Source organism: Pelobates fuscus, chromosome 3, assembly GCF_036172605.1.
Source record: "Pelobates fuscus isolate aPelFus1 chromosome 3, aPelFus1.pri, whole genome shotgun sequence".
NCBI lineage: Eukaryota > Metazoa > Chordata > Amphibia > Anura > Pelobatidae > Pelobates > Pelobates fuscus.
The window spans coordinates 180,265,077-180,287,112 of record NC_086319.1 but is presented as its reverse complement, the minus strand read 5'-3'; the positions used below and the strand labels follow the sequence as shown (position 1 = coordinate 180,287,112).

General features: G+C 40.7%; 1 protein-coding gene across 3 annotated transcripts in view; it reads left to right on the top strand.

Annotated features, from left to right (window-relative positions):
* The window catches only part of LOC134600973 (dihydrofolate reductase-like), a 70,231-nt gene that overhangs the window by 4,919 nt on the left and 43,276 nt on the right, over positions 1-22,036 (top strand). For 2 of the 3 annotated variants that reach the window (XM_063445373.1, XM_063445372.1), the window contains exon 2: positions 18,126-18,228. In XM_063445373.1, the coding sequence (XP_063301443.1) occupies positions 18,134-18,228 (95 nt within the window). In that variant the 5' untranslated portion in view covers positions 18,126-18,133. Of the gene's footprint in view, positions 1-16,468; positions 16,547-18,125; positions 18,229-22,036 lie in introns of those variants that run through there. The other variant, XM_063445371.1, reaches the window with a different exon arrangement.

Sequence of the window (22,036 nt, the reverse complement as noted above, 5' to 3'; positions counted from 1 at the left end):
GTCTAAAATCTCCTTCGTAGTCTCTGAGAGGAGTCGGGACCGTGCTCCCCTCAAGCGGTTGATGTAGCGGACTGCAGAGACCTTGTCCATCCGGAGGAGAATGCAGCAGTTCGTCCTGTCCCTCGCTAGGCTGCGGATAGCGAACGATCCCGCCAGGAGTTCCAGACAATTTATGTGAAGGTCAATTTCTTGAGAAGTCCAGGCGCCTCCTGTCGACCTTCCTTCGCCCGTCGCGCCCCAGCCCCAGAGGCGTGTTCCCGAAGATGACCCGGCCGTTCCATGCCTCCATACTGTCCAACCACCATCCGAGTTCTTCCTTGATCTCCACCGTTACCGGGATGGTTTGGTCTTCACGCGTTGCTCCCTGTAGTGGAGCGGTCCCGGGAAGATTGGATGGAAGCAGATAAGAGGCCTACTATCCGAGCCAGGTTGCAGAGTGGAATGGTTCCTTTTTGATGGCAACGATCTTTGACGTCGGAAGTCGTAGTGTGCTGGACTTGGAGTCTCGAAGCCCAAGAATTGTACCGTCTGGGCTGGGAAAATTGCTGACTTCTGGTAGTTCACCACGAAGCCTAGGGACATCAGGAATTGTGTGGTATGGCGTGTGTGTTGAGTCAGTCTGGACCTGTCGGAGCAAAACAGAAGCAGGTCGTCCAGGTGGATAATGCACCGAATGCCTTGCACTTGTAGATGTGCAACTACTGGTTTCAGCAGCTTGGTGAATCACCATGGGGCTGAGCTGAGGCCGAAGGGAAGGCATGTGACCTGCCACGGGAACCTGAGAAATTGTCGGCAGGAGAAGTGGATGGGTACGGACAAGTATGCGTCCTTGAGGTCCAGTCTTGTGAACCAGTGCTCTTAGAAGGTCTCTTAGAAGGTGAATGCCTTCCATCTTAAAATATCTGTACGTTATGTATGTATTGAACCTTCTGAGATTTATGATGGGTCTGAAATCCCCGGATTTCTTTTTTACCAGAAAAATATTGCTGAAGAAACCCCCTTGGTCGTGAGTGGGTTTGATTGCTCCTTTCGACCGGAGTCCTTGTAGCTCGCCGTCTATGAGCTGACGGTCCTCCGTGGAGCACTGTATGCGTGCGGATGGACAGTCTGGCTTGGAAGGTCCACGAAATCGATGATGTAGCCTCGCACCGTCTGGATGATCCATGTGTCCATGGAAATGGTTGTCCAGGTGTGAAAAAAATAGAGCGATACGACCTGCAGTATGTGGGTAAAGCGGTATTTGAGTCAAAGGTATGCTTAGCTGTGGGGAAGCATGCTATGCCACGGCCACGCGGTCCTCTGCCCCAGTCAGCTGCTCTGGTGTAGGAGAAGGGTTGCCTGTAGCCCACTTCCAGGTAGAAGGGTTTAGGTCTTTGAGAGCGGGAGCCTGACTGCCAGAAGCGGCTGGCTGCACGGCCCCTATGGCGGCCAGCCCGTCCAAAAACACCCTGGCTGGTGTAGCCCCTGAAGACTCATTTCATGGAAGTCTGAGCCTTATTAAGGTGAATATGTTAACATGTTTGTTCAGTTCTTTGAGGAATGCTTCCCTGAACAATTTGCCCTGTGCCAGCGGTCCTAACTCCTTGGTGCCCAATTCCTCCAGCTTACCGTCTATGCGGCGCAATGCTGCTTTATGTCTCTCAGAGGAGAGGGCTACGCTGACTTTACCAACGAAACAGAAGCACCTTTGTGCCCATTCTCTTATGTCATGTGCCCATGCTGGCATCAAACTGGTCAGCCCTTGCAAATGCATCTTCCGCCAAATACATGATGTGGGAAAGTGGGCCAATGGAGTCCAGCAGCTTGTCCTGAACTCTCGGCAACACCGAGACATAAAGGTGGTCATGACCTGGTTGAATTCCGGAGTCTGAGCCACGTGGTCGGGGAGCGAAGGGCGAGTGCATTCGGAGCGTAGGCGGTTGCGCATCGTTTTGTCCAGCGGTTTGCAGAGCCACAGATGCATAAATTTAGAGAGGTGCTCGGGTGGGGTCCAGTCCCCCGAGCGCGGATGTCGTATGTTTCGAGGGTCGAAGAGACATTGCCCCGTGGGGTCCAGTATGGCTTCCCCTGCTTCTTGGGTGGGTGTGAGGTCGTCCGGCAGTTGGATGTCGTCCAAGAACGTACCTCGTAAGAAACCAGTATGGGATCTGGTGTCTGAACCCCAGTCATCATTCTGCGAATCAGAATCCGCGGCCTGCCACTCGTCCAGCACAGCCATGGAACGTGTGTGGTCTTCCCCCTCATCCAAGGAGTAATAATGTCGTGGGACGGGGATAGGAGGGGCCGGCTTGTGGCGTTTGGCTGGAGCCTTACCTTTGCCTGGGTTATCGTTCCCCTTTTCGCCCTTCCAGTGGTGTTTGCTAGGCCGGGAGTCAGACTGAGCGTGCGACTCTGACGCCTCAGAATCGTAGTCATGGTGTTGGGCTTTAGTGGTTTTTGTGGTTTGATCGGCTGATGCCGTCATTAGCCTGGAAAGCGCTTTCTCCATAGAGGCGGAGATGGCTTCAGTAATCATTGCCTGGAAAACCGAAGGGCTCTGGGATGTTTCCATAATGATTATGAGCAGGACCGGTATGAATCAAAATACTTGGCACAGGGTGTATGTGGGGCTAGGGGTCAGCCTGTAGAATAGGTCACAATAAGTGGTGGTACCAGCAGTACCCGTAGAACCCCAGCAGGGTATAAGTATATATAGAATAACAGAGTTAAGCACCCCAGCAGGGTGAGTATGTTAATCCAAAGTGTGTGGTATCAGCAATACCAGACTCCCCTAGAAGGGTATATTGGGCTTTGTACTGGGCCTCACCCAGTTATGTATATATACATATAGGTGGCACAAAATATGGCAAAAAACATATAGGTGGCAAAAAACATATAGGCGGCTGAGGGGCCCCAAGGGAGAGCGGATGGGAGGAGGGTGAGCGTTACCCTCAGTACATGTGGGAAGTAAGGTAAAAAGGACAAACAGTCCGACGGTGGAAAAATGCTGACGGGTAGAAGGTAAAAGGGAGATAAAAAACCCTCGAGAGGAGGGAAGGTATGGAGGTCGGGAGAGTCCGTGAGGAGAGGAATATAGATGAGGGAAGAATCCACAAGAGACAGATAAGAGAAAAAAAAAAAACATGCATATAAATACAGTTGCAAGAAAAAGTATGTGAACCCTTTGGAATGATATGGATTTCTGCACAAATTGGTCATAAAATGTGAGCTGATCATCATCTAAGTCACAACAATAGACAATCACAGTCTGCTTAAACACATGACATGTGTGACATGTCATGATTCCCTTTTATTCCAGAAGTTTGGTCCTTAAGGGGTTAAACTCATAACACACAAAGAATGGAATGTTGCCATGTTTTTTTTTTTGTTTGTTTTAATCATCTTTATTTAATAATTTTGTTTTGTACAGGCAGCCAGTATATTAGATGATATTCGTTAAACGTATCAAAAGCATTTGTGGTTTTTAGTTTTAGTTTACATCATATTCAAATCACAAATGTATTGTCCTGTTATAAAGAATATCGTAAAAAAATACATCATAAAGCGTACTTTGACTGACTTACTAAAAAAATTAATACATCTTTCACACATTCATTCATACTTTCAGACTGAAAGATAGATCGTTCCCAGCTAGTAATCATCAGTCAGGAGTAAAGAAGAAAAAAGTACATAGTAATTGTGCATATTGTTACTTCAGTATGGGCCGGGATTTAGTAAACGGGGAGGCCATATTGTTTAGGGTGGACATCATTGAGTCTTAAATTGTTTTGCATTGATAACGATAACTATCTCTGGTTGTTCCTTTAGGCAAATTAAGTATTATAGTCCTATCTAATAAAACATCTTGATGAGGGACAACTAATGATCGTCCGGGACTATATCAATGTTTCTATACATAGAAGTAGTAGATATTAGTAGGTCAGACCCACAGTTCCCATTCCTCTTGACATTAGGGTATAAAAGTGTAATAGAATTACCCGTTTTTTCACCACCTTTAGATCATTACTATACTGTTATAATTAACAAATAGTGGGGGGTTGCCCATTTTCATTCATAGCTTGACATTAGGTTATAAAAATGTAAAAGGATTGCCCGTTTTTTCACCACCTTTAGATCATTACAATACTATTATAGTTAACAAGTGATAGGGGGCTGCCCATTTTCATTGATAGATTGATATCACTTTGTTTAACCACAATTTGTAAATACCTTTTTTAAGAGTTGAGCTCGATATGTTATTGGTAAGATTATTTTCCATCGTGAGTTGGTATTTGATTTGGTTAATAAGATGTATTTTTTGGAAGGGAATAGATGATTTCCAGTTTCTAGCGATTATAATTTTGGCAGCCACAAAACAATGAGATGCTATGCATTTAGTTTTTTGTGTGTCCAAATTCCAGTTATAATGTAAAATCGCTACAGCTGGATTTTGTTCCAATCTTTTATGAGACAACTCATACAAAACATCGTAGGTCCATGACCATAATATCTTTACAATCGGACATTCCCACCAGGTATGTATATATGTCCCAACGAACGACCCACACCTCCAACATATATTCTGTGATTGTGGGTACATCTTTGATAGTCTAGATGGAGTATAGTACCATTTATATATTAATTTAAAATGGCATTCTACCAAATTTATACCATGTATATATTTTGTTAAGTAAGAAATAGATGAGCACCATTGTTTTTCTGATATTGATATGTCTAATTCTTTTTCCCAGTAATCTATGATCTTTAAAGGTATCTGACCTATTTCTTTTAACAGGACATTCGCCAATGATGTGACTTTTTTCTTGGATCTATTACAAAATATGTTTTCCAATTGGTTAGAAATTGTAGATTTATTATCAATAATAGAGGAGTGTAAGTAATGTTTAATCCTTAAATACGTAAAGATTTCTCTAGATGGAATTTTATAGGTATCTACGATGTGTTGAAATGATATCAATCTATTGTCAATCATAATATCAGAAATAGTATCTATACCGTGTTCAAACCAAATATTCAAGGATAAGTCAGTTACATTCTGCTCAATTACCGCTATAGAACAAGTCTTTGGTATCTTGTTTACATAACCCAACAATTTTTTGATTTCTTGCCAGGTGTTTAACGATTGGCTGAGTATATATGATTCAATCTGCGTAAAAAATTGGAATTTACCCAGTAGTTCCTTCCATATCAAGAGTTCCAATTTATTGGGCATCACAACCTGTGACTCCAAAATATGCCAAGGTTCCTCTAGAAATTGTGGGTCTTGAAGACAGAATATATGTCTTATCATATTTGCATAATAAGTGGTAATAATATTAGGAAAATTTAAGCCCCCATTCGTTATTCTCTTAGACAAGATTTTAGAACTAATTCTTGTTTTTTTTGTTTTTCCATATAAACTTGGAAAAATATGATTGAATCATACTTAGCCAAGACCTTGGAATTTTCATAGGTACCATGGAAAATAGGTAGGACCACTTTGGCAATATATATGAGTTTATAGTGTTAATTCTGCCGATCCAGGTAGTCTCCAAATTTTTCCACTTTTGTAATTTATAATTCATTTCTTTGATCATTCTAAGAATATTGATCTCCATTATATCCTCAATCTCTGCTGATATAGTAATCCCAAGATATTCTATTTCCTTATTAGACCAGATGAAATTATATAGATCCGATAATCTCTTAACCGCATTCTGTGATAGATTGGTATACAAGGCAGTAGATTTCGAGATATTAAGCTTGAAATTGGAAATCAAACTGTAAGATTCTATTTCTTGCATAAGAAAAGGCAAAGATGATTCTGGTGAGGTCAATGATATCAATGCGTCATCCGCATATAAAGATATTTTTAATTCGGTGTGCGCAATAGGGAATCCTTTAATATTATAATTATTCCTTATAGCGATAGCCAAAGGCTCCAGAGTTAAAATATATAAAAGTGGGGATAGTGGGCATCCCTGTCTGGTACCATTTCGGAGTGGGAACCATCCAGCTAAGATGTTGGGGCCCACTGTCCTAGCAGAGGGGTTGGAATACAATGCCATAATTGCATTACAAATTCTGCCCTGGAAACCAAACGCAGTCAGTGTCTCCGTGAGGTATCCCCACCCGACCCTGTCGAACGCTTTCTCAGCGTCTAGAGACAGGGTCAGGAGGGGAATATTGGATCTATTAGCGATATCCAATATGTCTATTATTCTTCTAGTATTATTGGAGGACATACGACCTGGCACAAACCCAATTTGATCTCGATGGATCAGTTTATCGATAACGGTTTTTATTCTAGTCGCAATAATTGCAGAATAGATCTTCATGTCAACATTTATTAGGGCAATGGGTCTGTAATTTTGCAGGTGGCAAAAGTATGTACTTTTTTCAGTTTGGCTACTTTGGCTTTAGATTTAAAATTCACTTTGAATTCCCAACTGTTCTCACATTTGTAAATGTATATGTGAATGTCTCTATGCTGAATTCTCTCTTTCTGTATGTCCAACTACTGGGGTTTGTGAGCATATCTCTCTATTTCTAACTCAACAATCAAAAGCTAGAAATAAAACACGCAATTGTCCCACTAACATCATACTTAAGATGTATCCCCACAATACATCCCTAGTAAGCCAAAGAGAAAGGTTTGTTACTAGAATAAATCACCACAAACAAGCAAGTGTTGGTGGGTTAAAAAAAATGAAAGAAGAAAAAGCAGTGTTGGGGTTCAAACAGTGCTATAGCTCCTCAGCAGATCTTTCTAAATTCCATTTAAACAGTGGAATTGCCTGTATTTGCAACACTTAGATGAAGCAACCAAGCTATATTAGCCAAGCTAATGACAACAACCCTTATATACTCCTAAAATCACCACCCATTAGGAATGTTTAACACCTGGGTAGGCCTCTGCTTATTTGCACACAATAGCTAATTAAACAGCAATCAATAGCAAGTAGCTAACTAATCAAATCAAATGCCTTGTAATTACCAACAGGAAATCAAACCTTGTGCAGTCAGTAACCTTTTCCTACAGATGAATCTTAACTGTAACAGTAGAAAAGAAAAACTCTTAGCACAACTCTTAGACAGTTGAAGCTTCTGTAAAACTCTCCAGAATATCTCCAACCACACAAACACAAGCATGTATTCCTGAACCCATAAGGGTAAAACACACTCCCCCCCTCCCCCATTTGCCCCACTAAATATAGTAAAATCTTACCTTTATTGCAGTCTGTAAGTGCTTTTCTATGAAAAGATAGTGTTTACTGCAAAAAGCCTACAGGGACATGCTCTACTCACCAGAACAACTACACTACTAAGCTGTAGTTGTTCTGGTGACTATAGTGGACCTTTAAGTGTGGCTAGTTGTTTTCCTCTCCTTATAAAATGCTTACTGAGGGGTTACTATATTGGTTTCAGCTCTAACCTGTTCATAGGTTATAAATTGTTTTTTCTTTCATGTTTAGTTTTTTATTGAAAGTTTCATGCACATTACATAGTAATTTCCCATTTAGTGTCTCTGTAGTCGTCACAGACCCAGGTGAATTAGGGGGATGTGCCCTTTAATCTATGCGTCATTACTACAAAATTTCTATTGGCTAATTTCTATTGATAATGTTCTTTGTAGCGATGGAATTGTCTTTGTTTTCTAGTGTTTGGCATTTTTTGTAGTTCTTGGGATATGATTAAATGCTGTGTGTCTCGTGGGATGGCACTTGGGATCATGTTGAAAAGGAGGCATTGTGTAGCTAAAAGAAGTGGAATAAATCCTTCCTAGCTGTGTGGCAGAGAGAGAGGTGTCTTTGCCCCCAGTTATAAAGGGTTTGAATTCTATTGAAATTATCCATTTTATAAACTGAAAAATGACAAACTCTAGACATACAAAGCACTTCAGCTAGCTAAAATACTTTGTGTGTGTGGAGTATTCCTCTATCTTGGCAAACTTCCTTATACATACACACACCAACAAACAAACTGCCTTATACATATAAAAACACGCACTACCTAATACATACATACACACAGGTATACAGCCAAATACACACACAGAAAGTGCATTATAAATACATGCACACAAACTGCCTAATGCACACACAAAAAAACTGCCAAATACATACATACACCAACACATACAATCTGCCTCATACACACACACACTGCCTAATTCATATACTCACAGACAACTGCCTCAAATACACAGACAACTGCCTCTTACTCACACACAAACTACCTCATCCCAACACACTGTCTAATACACACACACACACAGAAACTGTCTAATAAACACACACTGCCTAATACGCAAACACATCGCCTATAAAGCACACACAAAACCCCACCCTCCCCACCCCCAGCTGCCCTCCCTCACATGCTCAGGAGCGCAGGCTGCAGCCTAGTCACTCTCTGTAGTACCTCTTCTGCTGACATGGTTGCAGTCTGTTAATAGGCCCACCAGATCCTCAAGCGGTCCAGGGACAAAACTTTTTTTAGATACATAAATGAGAAAAGAAAAGTAAAACAAGGATTAGTTAGATTAAAAACAAAAGAAGGAAGGTATGTAGATGAGGATAAAGGTCTAGCTGACTGCCTCAATGAATATTTTTGTTCGGTATTTACAGCGGAAAATGAAGGAAAGGGACCTCTGTTAAAAAAAAGGATAAATGAGTCATTTATTACACGTGAGTTTACAGAGGAAGAGGTTCTATTTCAACTGTCAAAAGTAAAGACAAATAAGTCAATGGGACCTGATGGAATACACCCAAAGCTTTTAAAAGAGCTTAGTGGTGTACTAGCAAAACCATTAACAGATTTATTTAACCAATCATTGTTAACAGGAGTAGTCCCAGAAGATTGGAAGTTAGCGAATGTTGTGCCCATTCACAAGAAAGGTAACAGGGAGGAGTCGGGCAACTATAGGCCAGTAAGCCTTACTTCAGTAGTGGGGAAAGTGATGGAAACCATGTTAAAGGATAGGATTGTTGAACATCTAAAAACACATGGATTTCAAGATCAGAGACAACATGGGTTTACTTCAGGGAGATCATGCCAAACTAATCTTATTGATTTTTTTGATTGGGTAACTAAAATTATAGATCAGGGTGGTGCAGTAGACATTGCTTACCTAGATTTCAGTAAGGCTTTTGACACTGTTGCACATAGAAGGCTTATCAATAAACTGCAATCTTTGAGTTTGGATTCCAATATTGTTGAATGGGTAAGGCAGTGGCTGAGTGACAGGCAACAGAGGGTTGTAGTCAATGGAGTATATTCGAAGCTTGGGCTTGTCACCAGTGGGGTACCTCAGGGATCTGTACTTGGACCCATTCTCTTTAATATTTTTATTAGTGATATTGCAGAAGGTCTTGATGGTAAGGTGTGTCTTTTTGTGGATGATACTAAGATATGTAACAGGGTTGATGTTCCAGGAGGGATAAGCCAAATGGCAAATGATTTAGGTAAACTAGAAAAATGGTCAGAGTTGTGGCAACTGACATTTAATGTGGATAAGTGCAAGATAATGCATCTTGGACGTAAAAACCCAAGGGCAGAGTACAGAATATTTGATAGAGTCCTAACCTCAACATCTGAGGAAAGGGATTTAGGGGTGATTATTTCTGAGGACTTAAAGGTAGGCAGACAATGTAATAGAGCAGCAGGAAATGCTAGCAGAATGCTTGGTTGTATAGGGAGAGGTATTAGCAGTAGAAAGAGGGAAGTGCTCATGCCATTGTACAGAACACTGGTGAGACCTCACTTGGAGTACTGTACACAGTACTGGAGACCATATCTTCAGAAGGATATTGATACCTTAGAGAGAGTTCAAAGAAGGGCTACTAAACTGGTTCATGGATTGCAGGATAAAACTTACCAGGAAAGGTTAAAGGATCTTAACATGTATAGCTTGGTGGAAAGACGAGACAGGGGGGATATGATAGAAACATTTAAATACATAAAGGGAATCAACACAGTAAAGGAGGAGACTATATTTAAAAGAAGAAAAACTACCACAACCAGAGGACATAGTCTAAAATTAGAAGGACAAAGGTTTAAAAATAATATCAGGAAGTATTACTTTACTGAGAGGGTAGTGGATGCATGGAATAGCCTTCCAGCTGAAGTGGTAGAGGTTAACACAGTAAAGGAGTTTAAGCATGCGTGGGATAGGCATAAGGCTATCCTTACTATAAGATAATGCCAGGGACTAATGAAAGTATTTAGAAAACTGGGCAGACTAGATGGGCCGAATGGTTCTTATCTGCCGTCACATTCTATGTTTCTATGTTTCTATGTAGGACCATGACAGGGGGAGCAGAACATGATTGTAAGCTCTGCCCTTGTGCTAAGGATCTAAGGTGAGTGTAGATAGGGTTTTAGGAGGAGGGGGCAGAGGCAGACTGGGGGCGAGGATAAAATGTTTGGGGCGGGGAAAGGCAGGATCTGTTACTAGAGGGGAGTGGTTAATGATTTGTGAGCGGGTATGGGGGGCAGGATTACTGCTTTACTGGCATAATAGAGAAGGTATCTGAAAACATTGTAAAGAGCCTACTTGTCAGGAGGAGGGTAGAAGCAGTGAGGGGAGGGCCCTGCCGGCAGCTATCACAGTGGGAGGGGCACACGGCAGCATATACCCAAGGAGTGTTCAGATGAATATTATAGCTCCTGCTGGCCCCACCCTCTTTCAGAGCGCCCTAGGCCACTGCCTAATAGGCCTAATGCAAGCGCCGGCCCTGAAGGCATGTATGCTTATATATGTGGCTGGCATTTATATTTGTGTATATGGGTTCATGTGCATGTATGTATATGTGTTCAATATGTGTTCGATATGTTCGATAAATTATATAAACACGTCCACTGCTTAAATATGACAGATTTGCAGTTTAATATTTTGAATAGATGATTCTTAACACCGAATTTTTCAAATAAAATATACCTAAATACATCTGAGCGATGTTGGTGGTGTAAATTTTGGGGCCCCTGACAAAGCACAAGGTCTGGGGCCCCCCATCTGTTCTCCCCCGGGCCCACCCACGCCCTACCTAGTCCGCTGACAATGATGCGGGACTGAATGTGGTGTGTATAGTGGAAGTGAATTAAATTGTGTAATATATGTAGTGTTTGTGTGTATTAGATACTGTTTGTGCAGTGAATGCAGAGTGTGTGTTTGTGTAGCGGATGCAGTGTGTATAGTGAACGCAGAGTGTGTTTGAGTAGTGGCTGTAGTGTGTGTACAGTGATGTAGTGTGTGTTTGTGTAGTGGATGTAGTGTTTGTATGTACTAGATGCAATGTGTTTAGTGGATGCAGTGTCTGTAGTGGATGTAGGGTGTGTATTAGACACAGTGTCTCTGTATAGTGAATGCAGAGTGTTTCAATGTGTGGTGGATGTAGTGTGTGTACTGTGAATACAGGATGTTTGTGTAGTGGATGCTGTGTGTATAGTTAATGCAGAGTGTGTGTGTCAGTGTAGTGAATGCAGAGTGTGTGTCAGTATAGTAAATGCAGAGTGTGTGTTAGTGTAGTGAATACAGTGTGTGTGTTAGTGTAATGAATGCAGGGTGTGTGTGTGTTAGTGTAGTGAATACAGTGTGTGTGTTAGTGTAATGAATGCAGAGTGTGTGTTAGTGTAGTGAATGCAGTGTGTGTTTGTGTACTGAATGCAGAGTGTGTGTTAGTGTAATGAATGCAGAGTGTGTGAGTGTGTTAGTGTAATGAATGCAGAGTTTGTTAGTGTAGTGAATGCAGAATGTGTGTTAGTGTAATGAATGCAGAGTGTGTTAGTATGTAGTGAATGCAGAGTGTGTTAGTGTGTAGTGAATGCAGAGTGTGTGTCTGTATAATGAATGTAGTGTGTGTGTTAGTGCAGTGAATGCAGAGTGTGTGTTAATGTGTAGTTAATGCAGAGTGTGTGTGTGTGTTAGTGTAGTGAATGCAGAGAGTGTGTTAGTGTGTAGTGAATGTATAGTGTGTGTTGTACTAGTGTATGCAGAGTGTGTGTCAGGGTAGTGTATGCAGTGTGTGTTGTATTAGTGTATGCAGTGTGCGTGTGTTGTACTAGGGTATGCAATGTGTGTGTCAGTGTAATGAATGCAGTGTGTCAGTGTAGTGTATGCAGAGTGTGTGTCAGTGTAGTGTATTGTATTAGTGTATGCAGAGTGTGTCAGTGTAGTGTATGCAGTGTGTGTGTGTCAGTGTATGTGTCAGTGTAGTGTATGCAGTGTGTGTTGTACTAGTGTATGCAGTGTGCGTGTCAGTGTAGTGTATGCAGTGTGTGTGTTGTACTAGTGTATGCAGTGTGTGTCAGTGTAGTGTATGCAGTGTGTGTGTCAGTGTAGTGTATGCAGAGTGTGTGTCAGTGTAGTGTATGCAGTGTGTGGGTCAGTGTAGTGGATGCAGAGTGTGTGTTGTACTAGTGTATGCAGTGTGTGTGTCAGTGTAGTGTATGCAGTGTGTGTGTTGTACTAGTGTATACAGTGTGTGTGTCAGTGTAGTGTATGCAGTGTGTGTGTCAGTGTAGTGGATGCAGTGTGTGTGTTGTTCTAGTGTATGCAGTGTGTGTGTCAGTGTAGTGTATGCAGTGTGTGTGTGTGTCAGTGTAGTGTATGCAGTGTGTGTCAGTGTAGTGTATGCAGTGTGTGTGTCAGTGGAGTGGATGCAGTGTGTGTGTCAGTGGAGTGTATGCAGTGTGTGTCAGTGTAGTGGATGCAGTGTGTGTGTCAGTGGAGTGGATGTAGTGTGTGTGTAAATGTGCAATCTGCGGAGGGGGAGGGGTGGAGAAAGGGGCATTTTCAAATTAATTTTATATTAAATTAAATGTTATTCCCCCCTCTCTGCTTACCTGTCTCCAGGGAGGGGAGAGATTCCATCCCTGGTGGTCCGGTGGCATGGGGGGCCCCCGGCTCCCTGTTACTGCAGAGAGGGCCCAGGACACAGCTTCTTCACATGTAGTTCATTGCCTCCAATAACTCTCGCGAGACCCATGGTAACCCGTGACAACGCTCAGAAGGCCGCGGGTCTCGCGAGAGTTATTGGAGGCAATGAACTGCGTGTGAAGAAGCTGTGTGCTGGGCCCCCTCTGCAGTAACAGGGAGCCGGGGGCCCACGGCTGCACACATAGATAGTGATATTCGCTATCTATGTGTGCAGAGAGGGAAAGTGGGGCCCGGGACTGCGAGAGCAGTCCGTCACCCCCTGATGGCGGTCCTGGATAAGGGTACTCTATTACACATATGATGGTACTGCCAACCTACATATATTTACTGGAAAGTTAGAATTACACTAATTGACCTTATGACAGGAAATAAACTGGCAATGGAGCCGGGAATAATTCTATGAAATTAAAATAAGTCACAAGTGAAGATAAAGGATTCAATGTTCATTTTACATATCATCACAGCAGCTAAATTACGGATAGCATGGAAGTGGAAAAAAGTACTAACCCCATCTATACGAGAAGTGATAATACAAGTAATTTGGCAAGCAAAAAATAGAAATGGTGAGCTTAAAAAAACGCTACACGCAAATAAAATATTGGGACAACTGGATAGATAAAACTCATAAAACTTAACAAAATAGTTGAAGACAGTAGTTTGATCAAAGAGACTAAAGGGCTCTCTCTCTGTCTACAAATAAAGATAAGGTACATTAGATAAGTGAGTTTATTAGAGTTATGATAGTGATAATTAGGATAGGGATGGGGAGGGGGTGGGAGGAAATCGGGAAATATAGGAGGTAATAAAGGTTAATCCCATTGTTTTTTGTTTTGTTTTTCTTCTCTCCTTCCGTTGGAGAAATGAATAGAAGACATATTGTATTAATGATGATAGAGAGAACTTTAAGTTATGCACACTTTGTAATAGTTTTAATAGCTATACAATGTTAACGTACCTATCTGAAATATATATATATATATATATATATAAAAAAAAGTATATGTGTGTATGTATATGTATGTGCATGTGTATGTATATGTGTTCATGTTAGTCTAAAGAAGCATAGCTAAAAAACTTAAAAGAAAAGAAAATGGTCTACATAAATGACAAGAGATTATAACCACTGGATTGCCTGTTAAGACATGAGCGTCAACATAGTAAGTAGGTACCGCAAGCATTGCATGCGTCTTGTGAGCGTTTCTGAGGGCTGCTTAGCTGATACTGAGAGATGGGAGGCTGCAGATGCAAAATAGCCATTTAGCCTTGTGTGGGGGCCCCACTAGTCATGGGTGCCAATGCACTCATGTGTTTTTCTGCCAGGGCTCTGGTACGGACCATAACCCGGCTTAGTGTTTCTGGGTCCCTTCGGCATGCGGCCGACCTCTCTGAGCGGGTACCCTCTGACGGTGCGACTTGTGCGCATAGATGTGGCCCCAACCAGAGTGCCGTGCTGTGAAGTTGCCATTGGGTGGCATGTTAGCCTGGCGGCGTTGATGTGTAGGCTGCAGGACCAGTGTCACCATCTTCCCTTTCAAGACTCTGCGTATGGTGCACTTCGGGTACTTCATCTAGTCTTTGCTTCTAACAGACCTGGGCTCAATCTGGATGTGCTGATCCCTTGGTGAGGCATTTGCTTGTCTGCTTGTCATCTTGGTCCAGAATCGGGCACAGATTCTGTTGAATGCTTGCATCCATGTCTCTGCACCCAGAGATGGCTAACTTGTGTTCGAGCACCCTCTTGGAAGTCAGCCATCTTGCCTAGTAGACTGCAGTCTCCAGCATTGTGGATGTTTTATAAAGTCCACAAGAGTAAATTGGGGGGCTCACCGGTAGGGACCGGGAAAACCCAGAATGGTCCACAGGGGGGGATAGGCAGTATTCGGGGGTCCCATGGACAACTGAAGAGCGAGGAAAGAGGCCCCCTCTCCCCAGCTATGTCACGAGTAGGCCTCAAATCTCTGTGTCAGGTTGTTTGTGTCAGAAAGTTGCTTGTGAGGTACCACCGGTACTTCCTCTGCTAAGGCCACGCACAACTGCACTTAGAGTTGCCGTTAGGTTTAGAATTTAATCAGTTTATCAGTGCCAAATGTGAGAGCCAGCACAGTACATGTCTTGTCCGCTCGGCAGCAAGCTCCGCCCCTATATATATATATATATATATATATATATATATATAATTTTATTTTTATTTAAATGTTTTTACAATTTCAGGTAGATCAAAGAAAACATAACAAAAATGTCAAGTACTTTAGATATATGATACAACTCAAATTATAGTCATACATGGTTCCGCAACATTCCTATTCTTTATTATTTCTTATTTCGCTAACAGAATGAGCAGTATGTGTGTAATACCTGCATCTAAGGGCATTTATATTGAGTATTGCATAGTACATAGTGAATAACTTGATTCATATAAACATTCAAAGGAGATAAAGTTTGTGGAGGTCTTATTTGAGTGAATTAGGTATTTCCTCTTTTAAGCATAAACCGATGATTTCAACGAGTACTTGGGTTCACCCTTTTCCCAATTCCATTTAAAGTATGAAGGGTATGGTTGTGGGAAGTATCTTCAGGGAGAGGGGGGATTAGGCAGGGATAACTTTGTACATTGAGGAGAGGAAAGCATAAAGTGATAGGGTACTCTAATGAGAAAATGTGGGTCTCTGCTCTAGATAAACGGAGCAGGAAGGTAAGGGAGCAATGGGGTTGAACACAGGGGGTCTCTTAGGGAGATGGATAGCCCCGAGAAAGAGTTTAATATTTGGGATAGGTCAGTGTTTCATAAGTGAACTGAGCTCATGCTAGTTTTCTCCATCCAACCAAGGCTCCCAGACTTTGTAGAATGCTTTTGGAGCCTTCTGTAACTGAGCAGTTCATCTGTCCACGTCTAGTTAGTTTTTGTATGTATTTTTAAATACATTATCTACGTAAATAAAAATATTTTTTCTTTAAGAAATGTAAATATGGGAATGGGACTCATTCCCTAAGACATAATACAATGTAAAAGAACTAATAAAATTTGAAGTGTTTGAATACTGGTGATTCTTATCAACTTACTGCAATATTTATTATACTTTAATGTTATTATACTCATTTGTCCATAGAGGTAATATGCATATCCTGAGTAATTCTGAATCCCATTGATGATTTAGTCTTTACAGTATATCTATTTATTACCGTTTCTGTAACATTGTAATTTCATGCATGACAACTCGTATATCCACCTTCTAAAATGAGATCACGTCTTTTTTTTTTCTTGTTTGGCAGCATAGTCAGCTGATCCAATTCTATAGTATCTTCTGACTAGATCTAAATCAGAGATACGCTCTACATTAATCCATTCAAGCATGCCTTCCCCTTTTATACTTTTTGTTTGAAATTACAAACAAGCAGAACTGAGCTGCCATTTAAAAAAAAAAAAAAAAAAAAAAAAAGAACAGAAAAGATAAAATAAAAACTCCCAGATGAAAATGGTGCTCCACCCCCTGGCCATTTCCTTTATATTTGCACAACACTCTGTGTCACACACATCTGCAGGTCATTCAGAGTTTTTGGGCTGAGTCATGCTCATTGTCTAGTTGCAATCCTTGTGTAACATATTTATAGGAAAACAAGCTCCCACGAAAGGTAAGAATTTAACATTTTATTTTGTTTCTCTGAAGGCATTTTAAGCATATTGGCATTTCGTCATCTCTAGTCGAACACATTAGAAATACATGTGTGGTAATTTGTTGATTTCTTTTGAACCAATGTAATGTACTCATTGTTTCAACAGATAACATGTTCCTTTGTAACAACTTCATACATGCAAATGAATCTGTTCAAAATGCCATAAAATGAAGATAAATCAAAATGGAAAAGTAACACTTTTACTTTTATAGAAGCAAACATTATTTTAGGAAGATTTTGAATTTTTAAGAACACTACTTTTCAAGTGTTTTGCATTCTCCCTGGTTAAAACACACGTTTTATGGTATTGCCACAATACCAGTTTGGCAAGAAACTGAATGAATGTAGAAGCAGCTTATTAGGTAAAATCAGACAATAACACAGGCATGAGAATAAAAAAAAAAAAGCTGTTAATCCTGAAAAGTACACGGTGCTTTCTTAAAATCCCAAGATTTGTTTTATGCTGTTAAAATTTAGAAACACTTTAAAAATAAGTGTGAGAAGCAGCCGATGTAGGATACCCTTACCGACATTATCAAAGTAGATTGTGCGATATCAATCTAAAGTGATAATAACATTTAATGTGGAAAACCAAATTTTCACCTGTTTTAATGTTCTCCCTTCGTATGGATGTTGTAGATGGCCAAGGAATATTTTTTGGTTGCAAACGTTTGTTATATCACTTCAGCCAATAGAAATCTGAGCTCACCAGCTGTTCTGTCCCCTACACTAGAGACTTAGCTGCTATTTAATTAGTATTTAGGGAGATGTATCAAGACAAAACAGATATTATTCTAAATAAAGAGGCAAGCAATACAATTCAGCAGTTTGAACCTACAAATGGCACCTGGTTGGCCTTCATGAATCACCCTATTTTAAAGGGATTCTATAGTGTTAGGAATACAAATCTGTATTCCTAACACTATAGTGCCTTCTGGTCCCACTCCTTTAAAAAACCTTTATGTACTCACCTGATTTAAGCACCGATGTCCCTCAATCCTGAATGAGTGCTCCGCCTCCTCTCATATAATCTAAAGGGGAGGTGGAGGTAGGGGTAATACGAATGTGCAACTGGTGCATGTGTGGCAAACAAATGTGCGGTGTGCACATTAGGTCCTACCCATAGGAAAGCATTACTTTACTGCTTTTCTATGGGGATATTACTGGCACCGGATGTCCTCATGCAGAGCGTGGGGACATCCAGCATGAGTTAGGAAGTGCCTCTAGTCTAGAGGGTGTCTAACTGACAATCACTAGAGGGAATCTTAGTCCTGTTTCTCAAAACTGCAATGATTTACATTGTAGGACTAAGTGGGACAGGGACAGTGCAACCCAGACCACTTCAATGAGATGAAGTAGTTTGAGTGACTATATTGTCCCTTTAATGCTTAAAGTGCTCACATAAACAGTGAATTAACAAGACTTACAAGACAATAACAAGAGTAACAACCTTTTGGTCCAAATCATGTGTTACTGGCCTTTTGGACATGACTTCTAGGCTCATTTATTTATGTATTTCTCATTTTGTCTCTGCCAGTAACCAGCATGTGTGATACACACTCCAAGCCAATCAAGCTGATTGCTGCTGCATGCAAGAACCTGGGCATTGGCGTGAATGGAAACTTACCATGGAATTTACCGTAAGTACTGTAGGAAAGCTTAGCTGCAATGCACCCTTTATACCTTTATACCGGCCGCAAAGTTGGTAGGTATGATGGAGAAGATGAAGTAGAAGGGGGATCGCTAATGCAGGCCTTCCTCTCCCACACAAGAGGTTCTGCAATGGCTCACCTCACCAGACATTGCAGGTAAGGATTTCCTGTGATAGCCAGGTCTATATACCTGTATAAAAACCTTCTGGCACAGAATATCCAGATACACCATTATTAAAACATTTCCAGTGATCCCCAACTTTACAGGGACACCCACAGAATAACATCTTACACCCATAGCATATATTATGAAGTAAGGAGGTGCATTGTGCATAAAACCCTGTCAGTTTTGTCTACAATGTCATAGGAGGAAGTCCAGACTCCTTAGATGTGAATAAGAAACAGAATTACTTCCTGGCCTGGAGAGAGTTATATGCGGCTTCTCTTATAAAATATATGTGCCTTTTAACATTTTATTTTAATGATTATGAAGCAAATACAGTAAATGCCATGCATTGACAGTAAAAAAACAATGTATCTTAACCCCTTAACACCGCAGCCAAATGTACAAGTTGTGAACGAAACAAAACGTAAACAAAACCTGGCATTTGTGCTATATGTCTGTCCAACCGTAATTCGCCTCTTTCATATTAAATGCACCCCCCTTATTATATATCATTTTATTCAGGGGAAACAGGGCTTTCATTTAATATCAAATATTTAGCTATGAAACATAATTTAATATGAAAAAAATGGGAGAAAATAAGATTTTTTTTGTTTTTTTTCGTTCTACATGACATTTTAACTGTCAATGTCATAATACTGTTTGCTTTTACTGCAATAAAATACACATATTTGTATTCATCAAAGTATCACGTGTAAAACAGTACCCCCTATGTACAGGTTTTATGGTGTTTTGGGAAGTTACAGGGTCAAATATAGCGTGTTACATTTGAAATTGAAATTCACCAGATTGGTTACGTTGCCTTTGAGACTGTATAGTAGCCCTGGCCAAAGTTAGCGTTCGTATTTGTTTGTGTGTGAAAAATGCAAAAAACGCCAATTTTGGCCAGTGTTTGTGACTAAGTGGCTACTAAAAAAGACTGGACATACCCCATTTGCAATACCTTTGGTTGTCTACTATTGCAAATGGTATGCCATCATAGGGGTAATTTTCATTCTTGGGCTACCATAGGGTCATAAAGGCAACGTAAGCAATCTGGCGAATTTTAATGTGAAAAAAATTAAACACAAGCCTTATATTTGACGCTGTAATTTTTTAAAACACCATAAAACCTGTACATGAGGGGTACTGTTGTACTCAGGAGACTTCGCTGAACACAAATATTTGTGTTTCAAAACAGTAAAAAGTATTGCAGCAATAATATCGTCCCTGTAAGTGCTGTTTGTGCGTGAAAAATGCAAAAAACTTCACTTTTACTGGCGATATCATCATTGTAATACATTTTACTGTTTTGAAACACTAATATTTGTGTTCAGCGAAGTCTCCCGAGTAAAACAGTACCCCCCATGTACAGGTTTTATGGTGTCTTGGAAAGTTATAGGGTTAAATATAGTGCTAGCAAATTAAATTCCCTATACTTTCGGCATGGGTGGTCAGGCAGGTCCCGCTAATTGTAATTAATTAGGATACCTAATTATGTAAAATTATTACATAAATATATGTGTAGAATTTATATATATATATATATATATATATATATATATATATATTTTTTTTTTTTTTTATATTTTTATTTATATATAGGTATATATATATATATAGTGATATATACGTATATATTTATGTATATAGATATATATATTATTTCGTTCTACGTGTATTTTGATATAAATATATATATATTAATATCACAATACAGTTAGAACGAAATAAAACACATCTATATATTTTTTAATATTTTATTTTTAATTATTTTTTTTTTTTTTTTTTTTACGTATTTACATATTTTTTTTTTATATTTATAAATATATATATATATAACAATAATTATATATATATTTAATCAGTATCAGTCTACGTGTAATTTGATATTAATATATATATATATATATATATAATTATATATATATATATATATTAATATTAAAATACATCTAGACGGTGTATGTGTGTGTGTATGTATATGTATATACTTAGATTATATATATATATATATATATATATATATATATATATATATAATCTAAGTATAAATTATTATTTTTTTACACATTTAACATTTATTTTATTTGATTTCAGCCAGCAGGGGGACCAACTGTCATTACAGTTAGTCCCCCTGCTGGCATTGCTGCAGCCAGCTATACCGGCCATGTGATTGTGAGGTCCTCGCAAGGACCTCACTCTCACATGACCGGGAGGGACCGGAGGAGGAAGATGTGCCGCAGGGGGGCTCCCTGGGAGTCCCCCCAACCGCGATCGCCGGCGTGGGATCACCGGCGACCGGGTAAGTTACTAAAAACCGGAGGGCGTACTATTACGCCCTGCGGCGTTTAGAGCCGCTTTTAAAAGGACGTAATAGTACGCCCTCCGGTCTTAAGGGGTTAAATACTCCAACTGATCTCTAAACACGTGTATTGTAGTTTTAAAGCAAATTACTGTGAGCATTTTTGCGGAGGAGCTCTGTTATACACTCAGGCACACCAACAATATGAAGCTCCTAGAAAAGAGGGACAGACAAATTTGGTCCCAAAATAGGAACTGTCCCTCCTAAATAGGGACATTTGTAAGGCTTCATAATGCAGTAAGTGCAATAAGGATGACTGTAAGTTCAATGGGAAATATACAACAAACATTAAAGGGACTCAACAGGCATCATAACAACTTCATCTAAATGAAGTTGTTATGGTGCCAGGAGATGCTCCGGGGCAGGGGCGAATCCAGAACCAAATCTCGGGAGGGGCACTGAAGTGGGCTAGATGGGGGTGAAAAGGGCTGCACCGGAGAAATAGGGGACTCTTGTTTAGTGGATAGGAGGCTGTACACATATGCGGCCACACACAGTTATATGGAAACACAATAACACACACACACACACACAGATACAAACATACCTTCAGACACATACACTGGCACACCCACAGATACAAGCCTATACCTACACAGGTGCACACACACATACAAACCTACACACACCTACACATAGATACACAAATACACACATACCTGCACATAGATACACACTGGCACACACAGATGTACACATCCCTAAACATACACACTGACACTCACAGACACTCACAGACACTCACAGACACTCACTGACACTCACTGACACTCACTGACACTCACTGACACTCACTGACACTCACTGACACGCACAGACACGCACTGACACGCACAGACACACACTGACACGCACAGACACGCACTGACACGCACTGACACGCACAGACACGCACAGACACGCACTGACACGCACTGACACGCACTGACACGCACTGACACGCACAGACACGCACAGACACGCACAGACACGCACTGACACGCACAGACACGCACAGACACACACTGACACGCACTGACACGCACAGACACGCACTGACACGCACAGACACGCACAGACACGCACTGACACGCACTGACACGCACAGACACGCACAGACACGCACAGACACACACTGACACGCACAGATACACACTGACACGCACAGATACACACTGACACGCACAGATACACACTGACACGCACAGATACACACTGACACGCACAGATACACACTGACACGCACAGATACACACTGACACGCACAGATACACACTGACACGCACAGA